The sequence below is a fragment of the Arvicola amphibius genome, chromosome 1 (genome assembly GCF_903992535.2).
Source record: "Arvicola amphibius chromosome 1, mArvAmp1.2, whole genome shotgun sequence".
Classification (NCBI taxonomy): Eukaryota; Metazoa; Chordata; class Mammalia; order Rodentia; family Cricetidae; genus Arvicola; species Arvicola amphibius.
Window position 1 is genome coordinate 185,725,563 of NC_052047.1, and position 12,502 is coordinate 185,738,064.

At 42.1% G+C, this 12,502-nt stretch overlaps 1 protein-coding gene across 1 annotated transcript in view; it reads right to left on the reverse strand.

Annotated features, from left to right (window-relative positions):
• Armh3 (armadillo like helical domain containing 3) overlaps positions 1-12,502 on the reverse strand; it is a 203,642-nt gene that overhangs the window by 171,062 nt on the left and 20,078 nt on the right. The window contains exons 3-6 of the mRNA XM_038330160.1: positions 11,409-11,465; positions 11,157-11,303; positions 6,906-7,013; positions 415-507 (exon numbers count right to left, since the gene is read on the reverse strand). Of these exons, the coding sequence (XP_038186088.1) occupies positions 415-507; positions 6,906-7,013; positions 11,157-11,303; positions 11,409-11,465 (405 nt within the window). The remainder of the gene's footprint in view (positions 1-414; positions 508-6,905; positions 7,014-11,156; positions 11,304-11,408; positions 11,466-12,502) is intronic.

The window sequence follows — 12,502 nt, forward strand, 5'->3', positions numbered from 1 at the left end:
GCTGGTTAAGGCCCTTACCACCAAGGCTGATGACCTGAGCGCCACCCTGGAACCCATATGGTGGAAGGAGTGACCCAACTCCGGAAATCTGTCTTCTGACCAACATGATTTTTTATATGGGGAAGGGACACATATGAACTAAAAATCAGTTTTAAAATGTTTAAGTAAAATAAAAAATAAAGTGATAAGATAATATCATATAGCCTGCAGGTTAAAAATGCCAGTAGCTAATCAAAGGTTAATTTCCAAAAAGCATAATTCCATACAACTAACTTCCCTCTATATGTTCAGACCAAAGGGAATGATATAATATCCTAGTAAAAATTTTCTCTTTTTCCTTTGGGAGGAAGTACTCAACTAGATTTAACGCTGCTGTAATTAACACCCTTGACAAACATGTAGGTGATCACTTACAGTTACTAAGCAGAGAAGAAGTTTCAGGCATAAACTCTTCAGACTTTCAGAGCCTTCTGCACAAAGCAGTGAGTCCAGAGTCTCCATCAGGGTCTGGGAAAGAGAACCAGAAACATTAAAGCACGCCGAGTAACACCTAGACCCTGTGCTGCTGTGTTCTGAAGATAAAGTGAGTAACTGTGAATCAACTGTATCATTTCCCTAGTCCAGGCCATGCAAGATCAAAGAAAAAGACTTCAAAGTCTAGCCACTCGGAGACAATGCTTTAGAACAACCACAGAGAATGGGGTATTTACTCCTGTACTACATGAATGTTGGAAGCTTTACACACAGATAAACCTTAAGATCAAAAGAATGAAGTAGTTTGAAAAGGAAAACCTAATGGTTTAATAACTACACATGAATTTCAGTATTTGTCAAAGAAAGTGCATCATGTAGGCACACTGGACCAGTGAGAGACACAACATCAAATTCACTACTGGGAAGCAATGGTCATCTGAGCAACCCAACAAAGCTAGCTGGGTTCATCAGGATCAACTTCAATTGACAATGTAGTTGGAATTTGATGCTTGCACTAAAAAAATAGCTTTTAGACAGAGGGAAGAAGGAAAAGAATATTCTACATTAAGTAAAGGGGAAAAATTTCAAGGCTAGAGGGCTGGAGAGATGGTTCAGAGGTTAAGAGCACTGGCTGTTCTTCCAGAGGTCCTGAGTTCAATTTCCAGCAACTACATGGTGGCTCACAGCCATCTACAGTGAGATCTGGTGCCCTCTTCTGGCCTGCAGGCATACATGGAGGCAGAATGTTGTACACATAATAAATAAATATTTTTTTAAAAAAAAAGTTCAAAGCTAGAGAAATGGCTCAGTGGTTAAGAGTACTTGTTCTTACAGAAAACCTGGATTTTTTTAGTTCCCAGAACCCATATCGTAGTTCAAAGCCAGCTATAACTCCAGTTCCAGGGATGCAAGCCCTCTTCTCAACTCTGAGGGCACCAGGTAGGTACATGGTACAAGTACTTGCATGAAGGGGAAAAAACAAACAAAAAACTTCACACATGCCAGGTGGTGGTGGCACTTGCCTTTACGCCTTTAATCCCAGCACTAGGGAGCCAGAGGCAGGAGGATCTCTGTGAGTTCAAGGCCAGCCTGGTCTATAAGAGCTAGCTAGTTCCAGAACAAGTTCCAAAGCTACACAGAGAAACCCTATCTTAAACCCCCACCCCCCCAAAAAAAACCTGACACTCATAAAACAAATAAAAAAATCTCAAAAAAAAAACCCAACAGACTTTAGGATTCAGCATGATGGAATTTCAAAATGAAGATTCAAAATAAAATGTTTCGGTTGGATGTGGTAACGTATGCCTTTAATTCCAGCACTGGGAGGCAGGGGAAGGAGGATCTCTGTGAGTTTGAGGCCAGCCTAAAACACATATCGAGTCAGTGAGTTCTAGAACAGCCAGAACTACAAAATAGAAAGACCCTGTCACAAAAATAAAACAAGATGTTTCAGTTAAATTAAACATGTGAGCATCTACCTTATACTTTCAAAGTAAGACCTTGAAACTTTCACGATTTTAGTTTAAAGAGAAATACAAAAGAAAGTAATTTCAAGTCTTCTGGCCTCCAATATATGCTATGTGAACACACACAAAAATAAAAAGTTATAAGGCTTTTTGATAATAAATTAATAACAAGAATCCTAACATCTACTCCTGACTTCAACACACACACACGCAATAGAAAAATATAGCTGAGCACAGTGGTACATGCCTATAATCCCAGCACTAGGAAAGTAAAGACAAGAAGACCCTGGGGTCTGTGGACCAGACAGTCTAGAGCTCCAAGGCTCAGTGAAAAACCTTGTCTTAGAGAAATAAGGAGGAATTTGATAAAAGACATGCAGTGTTGGAGAGGCCTGAGATCTTGGCTTACTTTACAGGGGAAGATCTCAAAGAAGTGCCCTTCTTTCTCCATCAAAATTCAAAGAAGACATTTCACCCCTGAGGAAGTACCAGAAAGTATGTTTCTTTGATCTCCTGTCTACTAGAAAACTACCCTGCCAGCTGTTACAAAACAAAACCTTTGATCCAAATAAGCCAAGCCTAACCATAGGAACACAAGCCAACAATGTAACTATATCTGTAAAAAAGTTTTCATGTGTTCAGGAGGCCAGGGGTCCAGGATTGTGTCTGAAAGAAAGTGAGCTATTACAGAGAAAGACGCACAGAAGAACATAAAAGGAAGATTGAATGAGCGCTGAGGAGTGCAGGATAGAGGGGATAGAGAAATGGGCAGGCCAGCAAAGGTGAAATAGATGGGCAGGGATGAAGCCACAGAGCCGGCCAAAGACAGTGCCACCTCTGGGCTATTGCTCTTGGATGCTATAAGAAAGCAGGCTGAGGAAGCCATGAGGAGCAAGCCAGAAAGCAGTACTCCTTCAATGCCTCTGCTTCAGTCCCTGCTTCCAGGCTCCTGCCCTGACTTCCCTGAATGATGGACTGTGAGCTGTAAGATGAAATAAACCCTCCCCACCCCCAAATTGCTTTTGGTCATGAAGACAGTCTCCAGGGAGAAACACCACGGCGCACACTGCGGTTCTCTGTCTTGCCAGTACTGTGTTATAGTCAAAGGAATATTTTTTTTTTTTTTTTTTTTTTTTGGTTTTTCGAGACAGGGTTTCTCTGTAGCTTTGGAGCCTGTCCTGGAACTAGCTCTTGTAGACCAGGCTGGTCTCGAACTCACAGAGATCCGCCTGCCTCTGCCTCCCGAGTGCTGGGATTAAAGGCGTGCGCCACCGCCGCCCGGCTCAAAGGAATATTAAGTCCTGTTAGAACCTGACGGATATTTTCCTTCATTCGGACCTTCTTCTAGCTGTTTTTCAGAAAGCTGACTGCTGGTATTGTCCCAGTTCCAGCACACTTAGGGATCCTGATGGCTGCTCACTAAAGAGTGCGTCTTGGTTCAGTTGCATGTCTGGGCTGCACACCTAGTAAGTCTCGTCAAGGTACAGCTTTTCTTACTCTTATTTCTAAAGACAGAATCCCACCATTTTTTAATGGAGTGGAAGAAATAGGATACTGTTTTAATATTAGTACACAAGAGATGATTTGACATTTATTGGAACTGGAGTTACTACACCAAGTTTAAAGGGCCAGGGGAATTCACAGCTGGCCCATGTGGAGTAGTTTTGCCCAGTAGGAGGGTGTGCATGAACCATGGGAGCATAGCTTGGTGCACTATCTCATGCAGGGGTTCCACTGCTGAGCTCTGGCCTCCACATGTACTCCTCCACAAACATAAACACATGCATATCACAATCATACACACACAATTTTTTGAGGAGGAGGAAAAGGAAAGGGACACCAGGTAGACTTTAGAATGATCAAAGGTCCATGAAACGGGGCTGAGAGTGTAGTTCAATGATAGTGTGCTTGCCTAGCTTTCATAAGGCCCTGGGTTCAAACCAGAATGTAAAGCAGATATATGTCTATAATTCTAGCATTCAAAAGGATAATGATTTTTTTTCTTCTGGGAGGCAATTAAACTGTTTTTTAAATTAAAAATGGTTATGCTTGCTCAATTTAAGAATCAACTACACAATACATGAATTACAAGAGTGTTCTAATAAAAAGATAGTGATAGTGCCTTAGTGTTAGAGCCCAATCTAACACACACCATGCTGGATCCCCAGTAGGGGAGGGGGGATGAGAGGAAAAGGAAAAACAGAAGAAAAAATTAGTCTAAAAATTAGTTTTGAACAGTAGACATAAAAATTCAAAGGACATGGGGCTGGAAAGATGGTTCGGCAGTTAACAGCACTGGCTGCTCTTGCACAGGACCCAGGATGGATTCCAGGCAGCCACGTGATGGTTCACAATCATCCATAACTCCTGATCTAAGGGATCTGATGCTCTCCTATGACTTCAAGGGTATCAAGCATATACACAAGCAGGCAAAAACTCACACATTATATAACATGAATAATCTAATTTTTAAAAAGTTCAAAGGGCAGCAAATGGATAAAGGCACTTGCCTAACAACCTAAATTCAATCCCCAAGACCCACAGGGTGGAAGGAGAGAATCAACTCCTGATAATTGTTCTCTGACTTCCACACACCCACTATTCCACACACATACCAGCGTGCAAATAAATACATAACATTTTAAATTTAACTCAAGTCAAGCATAATGGCATGTGCCAATAGCCCCAGCCTACTCAAAAGGCTGAAGCAGGAAGAATTACTTGAACCATGAGGTTCAAGACCAGCCTAGGCAAGATAACAAGACTTATCCCAAAAAAAGAAACTGAAGTGGGCACGGCAGTATACACCTGCAATCCCAATAGCTGGGAGATGAAAAGCAAGAACATCAAGAATTTGAGTCCTAGTCTAAGAGCAAGAAAGGGCACAAGGCCTGAAACGCGGGGGATGATAAGGGACAATGATGGACTGCTAACACCAAGAGAAGCTCCAGGGCATCATCGGGCACAGTCTAAGTGAAAAAGTGTATGTGAACACGAGCTGCAATCAAGAGCTTCAGTGCAGAATACAAACTTATTATACCTGGAGATGTAAGAAAGTCAGACTACTACAGAACCTGATGAAGACATATGAATAAATACATATATCACAAAACAGAATACTCGAATGTTCTTCCCCAGAGAGATTGTGTCATTTCAGTTGCCTGTCCATTGACACTTGGCTGAAACAAAGAATTTATCCTGTGTAGAAATTAGGAACTTTGTATAATTAATTGCCTCTTCCCAAGTACAAGACATACAAAAAAAAAAAAAAAAAGACATCTACACACATTTTGCTTTATTGTTGTTGTTTGGTTAGATTTTTTTGGTTTGGTTTTGATTTCTTGAGAGTGGGTTTCTCTGGGTAGTCCTGGCTGTCCTAGAACTCACTCTGTAGACCAGGCTGGTCTTGAACTCACAAATATCTGCCTGCCTCTGCCTCCCAAGTGCTGGGCTTAAAGGAGTGCACCACCACGGTCCGGGCATTCTGCACACATTTTGGTAAGTAACAAATGACATGAGAAAGGCCAGCAAGATGGCTCAGCAGGTAAAGATGTTTACCATATAAGCCTGAAGACCTGATTCTATCTCTGACTTACACACGTGCACCATAGCATGTAGGCACTCACACACATTATATGTACACACACACATTCTTCTCCAATGTCAGAGGATTGCCCCTCTTAGATGAATGCGTCTGTCATCACAGCATCTTAAGCTCCTCCAGTGCCATCACCACAGCTCTTCCTCAGCAGTCAGTCTTCTCGCTGTGAAGTTGTTCTGGTTGTTTTTCTTTAAATTAAACTTAATGGTTTTTTTTTTAACTTGAGAGAGATAGACAAACAGGCTGGAAAGATGGCTCAGTGCTCAAAAACATTTATTGGTCTTATAGACGAGCCACAATCAGTTTCCAGAACACACATCAGGCTGGCAACCTTTGTAACTCCAATTCCAAAGGATCTGATCCCTCTTCATACCTCTCAGTCATCATACACACATGAAGTACACAGACATGTATGCAGGGAAACATCTACACACATGAAATAAATAAACCTAAAAAAACTATGACAAGTAGTTTTTTAAAAAGTCCTATCTTCTGTAATTTAAGTCTGAAGTCAGCCTCAGCTACATAAGAGTCTGTCAAAGAGCCAAAAGCACACAGGATTTGGGCAGCAGAGGACTTGCCCTCCGTGCAAAACAGCATGGCTTTGTTCCTACAACCAAAAATAGCTGATCTTGTAGCTTTTCATATTTTACCTAAGTTCATAAATGTCATAAAAGGCTGGGTGGTAATAGTTCATGTCTTTAAACCCAGCACTCAGGAGGCAAAGCCAGATGAACCTCTGTGAGTTCGAGGCCAGCCTGATCTATAAAGCCAGTTCCAGGATACCCAGGGCTAACTGTTACACAGAGAAATCCAGTCTCAGAAAGCCAAAACCAAAACCAAATCAAAACAAAAACCCAAAAAAGAAAAAAATATATGACTCTAAATCTTCTAGTATATCTGTCTACAGGAAGCATCACCAACGGCAGTCAACAGATAAGCTATTCAGGGACTGGAAAGATGGTTCTTCCAGAGGTCCTGGGTTCAAGTCCCAGCAACCACATGGCAACTCACAACTGTAACTCCAGTTCCAGGGGATTCGACACCCTCATATAGATAGACATGTAGGCAAAACACCACGGCACATAAAATAGAAATAAATCATAAAAATTCTTTTTTTTAAAGATTTATTTATTTATTATGTATACAACATTCTGCCACGATGTATGCCTGCACGCCAAAGGAGGGCACCAGATCTCAGTACAGATGGTTGTGAGCCACCATGTAGTTGCTGGGAATTGAACTCAGGACCTCCGGAAGAGCAGCCAGTGCTCTTAACCTCTGAGCCATCTCTCCAGCCCCCATAAAAAATTCTTTAAAAAAAAATAGAACTATTCAGAGCCACATACACATTTCTGCCTCACCTTCATGCACAGCTCCGCTTTGTCAAAGCCCATCAGCATGTTGATAATGTCAAATCCAGATGTAGATTTATTCTTCTGGTGGACTCCTCGAATCAGTGCACACAAGGTCTGCAGAGATGGGAAAAATAATTCTTCTAGAGAGAAAGTCTCAACACTACGAGTACACTAAATCTGCAGCTTCCTCCTGCAACTTCAGAATCAAGTCTTGAAAAGGCTGGCTGACTTTCAATTTCTGGTGCCCTGAGTTTGAAAACAGCTTCAATGTTAACATGAAAAATCCAGAAACTGGGCTGGAGATATATGGCTCAGCAGTTAAGAGCACTGGCTACTCTTCCAGAGGTCCCGAGTTCAATTCCCAGCAACCACATGACAGCTCACAACTGCCTGTAACTCCAGTTCCAGGACATCTGACCCTCACACCAATGAACATAAAATAATAAAATAAATTTAAAAAAAAAAAAACAAAAAAACTACAGAGAAACCCTGTCTCAAAAATCAAAAAAGAAAATTTCCAGAAACTGAGAAACAGCAGTACACCTGCAATCCCAGCACTGGGGAGAAGAAGGCAGAAGAATCAGAAGTTCAAGATCAGAGCCAGAGAACTAGCTCATCAGGTAAAAGTACTTGCTGCCAAGTCTGACAAAGGAACCAACCCCTTTGAGGTGTTCTCTGACTCCACAGGAGCCCGAGACATGAGCATGCACACACACACACACACACACACACACACACACACACACGAGGACTGCTGGGTTCGCTGGCCTCCAGCCTGGTCAGACTTGGTGCGCTCCAGGCTCAGTGCCCTGTGTCCAGGGATAAGAAGACAGTAATAAAGGAAGACATGCCACTTCCTCCTCTGGAGAAAAAGAAAGTAAAGAGCTAGAGAGATGGCTCAGGGCTTGCCCTGCAAGCATGGGGACCCAAGTTTGATCCCTGGAACTGCTGGGGAATATTGTTTTAAAGTGTGTGACTTCTATTAATGCTGCGTTTGTTTTGTTTAACTCTGTGAAGCTGTGATTCTCTGCCTGTTTTGTAGCACAATAAAACTTCAGAGACAGAAACTGGGGTTCAACCTGAAGGTCAGAAAAGCAAAACAGCCAGCCACTGGCTCTTACCTCTACCTCAGTCTGAAATGGCGATTCTGCCTCCAGGAATCTCAGAGTGAGACTGTGTAGGAGAGCTGTCCCCTCCCATCTTATATTCCTCTCTGGTTCTGGGAGTAAAGGCGTGCACCACTACCACCTGGTTTCTATGGCAAACTAGTGTGGCTACTGGGATTAAAGGTGTGTGTCACCACTGTCTGGTCTGGAAGGCTGCTCAGTGCAGCTGTTTTGCTCTCTGAACTTAAGGGAAGCTTTATTTATTAGAGTACAAATAAAATATCACTAAACTGTCTAAAATACCTGATGGTCCTAATAAAGAGCTGAATGGCCATGAAGCAGAAGCAAGAATAGGAGGGACTGGCAGGCAGAGAATATAAGCAGGAGAAATGAGGAAGAAGAGGAACAACAAGAGAACAAAAAAAGGAGGACACTAGTGGCTAGTCACCCACTCTGGCCAGTCAGAGTAAGGGTGAAAGATACACGGAAGTAAAAAAGGAAAAAGCTCAGAGGCAAAAAGTACATGGGAAAATTTAAAGTTAAGAAAAGCTGGCAAAGCCGGGCGGTGGTGGCGCATGCCTTTAATCCCAGCACTTGGGAGGCAGAGACAGGCGGATCTCTGTGAGTTCGAGGCCAGCCTGGTCTACAAGAGCTAGTTCCAGGACAGGCTCTAGAAACTACAGGGAAACCCTGTCTCGAAAAACAAAAAACAAAAAAAAACAAAAAACAAAACAAAAAAAAAAAACAAAAAACAAAAAAAGAAAAAGTTAAGGCCAGGCATTCCTAACTAAGAATAAGCCTCCGTGTGTGATTTATTTGAAAGTTGGGTGGTGGGCTCCCCAAAAGGCCAAGAGTAAAACACCAAAGCAGAGCCACACAGAGGCGGATGCAGACTTCACACAGCTGCCCTCTAGGCTCTGTGAGCGCTGTGTCATGTATGACCCCCCACACACAGCACTGTACACAGGAAATACACTTTTTGTTTGTTTTATTTTACTTTTGTTTGTTTTGAGACAGGATCTTACCAGATAGCTCTGACTGGCCTGGAACTCGCTATAAAGATCAGGCAGACCTCCAACTCACAGAAATCCACCTGCCTCTATCTCAAAAGTGCTGGGATTGAAAGTGTACACCACCACACCTAGCCCCATAATAAAATCTTTAGAGATTTATTTTTTCAGTTTATGTGTATGGATGTTTTGCCTGCATGTATAACTATGAAACCATGATGTAAGGAAGCCAGAAAAGGGCAATGGCTCCTTTGGAACTGGAGTGACAGACAGTTGTCAGCTGCCGGTGAACATTAAGAACTAAACCTAGAGCCGGGCGGTGGTGGCGCACGCCTTTAATCCCAGCACTCGGGAGGCAGAGGCAGGCGGATCTCTGTGAGTTCGAGACCAGCCTGGTCTACAAGAGCTAGTTCCAGGACAGGCTCCAAAGCCACAGAGAAACCCTGTCTCGAAAAACCAAAAAAAAAAAAAGAACTAAACCTAGGTTCTCTGCAAAAACAGCAAGTGTTGTTAACTGTTAAGCCATCTCTAGAGTCCCACAGTAAGTACTTCTTTAAAATTAAAAAAATAAATAAATAAAAATAACAGCTGGGTGGTGGTGGTACATGCCTTTAATCGCAGAATTCCAGAGTCAGAGTCAGGTGGATCTCTGTGAGTTTGAGGCCAGTCTGGTTTACAGAAAGAGTTCTAGAACAGTCAAGATTACACAAGAAACCCTGTTTCAAAAAACCAAAGAATAATAACAACAACAACAAGGTACAAAGGGAAAGACACCCAGTTTCCATCTCTGGCCTCCACACACACAAACACATACATACATACATCAAACATACACACATAAAACCAAACTAAGCCAGGCAGTGATGCACATGCCTTTAATCCTAGCACTTGGCAGGCAGAGGCAGGAGAATCTCTGAGTTTGAGGCCAGGCTGGTCTACAAAGTGAGTTCCGGGGCAGGCTCCAAAGCTACAGAAAAATCCTGTATCAAAAACCCAAACTAAAAGAAAACAGAAAAACATTTAAATTAGACTGCAAAGATAGCTTAGTGGTTAAGAGTACCTGCTGCTCTTCCAGAGGACCCATGCTGGGGTTTGATTCCCAGTGCCCATGCTGGGACTCCACCAGAGGAGTCCATACCCTCTTTTGGTTTCCACAGATACCTGTACCCACCCAACACAAAGACACATGATTTAAAGTAATAGTAATAAATGTTTTAATTATTTTTAATTCATTTTTGTTGTGTGATATTTTGAGTATGTTCTGACAAAAAAGGTTGTTTGGAGTCAGAGGGGGGCTACCCAAAATTAACCATAGAGATTTGGAAGACTATAGACAGAGAGGAGACAGGAAGTACTAAGGCAGGGTGGAGAGAGGATCTCAGCTCTTTAAGGATGGAGAAACGGAAGAGGTAGGAGGCGACTAGTGGCTGCTTCCTGCTTCTCTGACTTTTCAGGTTCTTGCCCCAATATCTAACTCCTGATGTTTTTATTGATAAAGATTAATTAGATTAATGCTTCCCATTTTATGTGTATGGGTGTTTTACATGCATGTATGTCTGTGCACCACATGCATGCCACCTGTCCACAAAGACCAGAAAAAGGCATTGACTGGATCCCCTAGGACTGTGAACATCTGAACAGACAAATGAGTGCTGGGAATTGAATCCAGGTCCTCTGAAAGAGCAGCCAGAGTTCGTGTGTGTGTGTGTGTGTGTGTGTGTGTGTGTGTGTGTATGTGTGTGTGTGTGTAATATTTATTTATTTTACTTTATGTGCATTGCTGTTTTGCCTGCATGTGTATCTATGTGAGGGCATCAGATCCCCTGGAACAGGAGTTACAATTGTGAGATGCTATGTGAATGCTGGGAATTGAACCCTGGTTCTCTGGGAGAGCAGCCAGTGCTCTTAACCACTGAGCCATCTCTCTAGCCCATAATAAATGTTTTTTAAAACTAAATAAAACAGAAAAATAGCTAAGCATGACAGATGTTTTATTTAAAAAATTAAAAATATAAAGGAACAGAAACCAAACCAAACCACCCCCGACAGTTAAAGGCAATTCTAGGTTCCTGGGCATCTAAGAGATGAGCTTCAGTTCCACTCTCCTGTTAAACAGGACTTCCCAGTCTCCCAGCCTCTACCTGCAAGGCATTGACAACTCGAATTGGATGCTCCTCTCCTAGAGCCTGGATACAGTGTTGAAATAAACAGTTGATATTGTCCTTGATCTTCATTAGCTCTTCACCATCCAGAGACTCCAGCTTACCTTCTAGATACTCTAAATTCACCTACCAAAAGAACAGTAAGGGCCTGAGCAGACTTTTAGCGCAGCACTGGGACTATGTAAGACAATGTTACTTACCCGAGAATGCCAACATGCCACCCAATCTCACCTTCATGAGGAAGAGCTCCTCCCAAAACCGAGGACTACACTTACTGGGGTCCTCCGTCTGAAATCAGAAAACAAGCATGTTCAACTTCATTACCAACTCCAAAAGCATCAAAAATATTGTCAACTTTACCTGTCAATTTTTTAAAATATTTTTTAAAGATTTCTTTATCATATATACAGTATTCTGTCTGCATGTATGCCTGCAGACCAGAAGAGGGCACCAGGTCTCATTACAGATGGTTGTGAGCCACCACGTGGTTGCTGGGAATTGAACTCAAGACCTTTGGAAGAGCAGACAGTGCTCCTAACCTCTGAGCCATCTCTCCAGGCCTACCTGTCATATTTAACTTTGAAACTGTTTCCTTTTTTTCCCCCCCTGGGGAGTTTTTGAGACAGGGTTTCTCTGTAGTTTTGGAACCTGTCTTGGAACTTGCTTTGTAGACCAGGCTGCTCTCCAACTCACAGAGATTCACCTGTCTCCCGAGTACTGGGATTAAAGGCATGTGCCACAACCTTGCTTTAAAGACTTCTTTTAATGAGGATATTATCAGCACCAACAAAGATTTCTTGTCAGGATTAGAACTGATGTGTTTAGTGATACATCTGGAAAAGTGCCAAAGATATATTAGAAAATCAGTACATTCTCTTTGTAAGTAATATTCTAGTTAACGTTTGAAGGCTAAAATCAATCTCCAATCCAAATCATGATAATTCTGTACTCACCCCATATAACTAGAGAATGAGTTGTCTAATTCCTTATTCTGTCAACCAGAAACCTGAGATGTAACAATGCATCTTCTAAAAAAAAATCTGAAATTGAAATTGTAGAATTCAAAGTGCAAAAAGAATTTCATAAGACAGCTATCCTAAAAACTACTCTTTAAATTAGCTAAAAATAAATAAATAAATGAATGAAAATAAGATCATAAAAAATGAGTCATGGGGGCTAGAGGGATGGCTCAGAGGGTAAGAGCACTGGCTGTTCTTCCAGAGGACGAGAGCTCAATTCTCAGCAATCACAGGGTGGCTCACAATCATCAGTAATGAGATCTGGTGCCCTCTTCTGGTGTACAGGCACACACATAGGCAAAACAC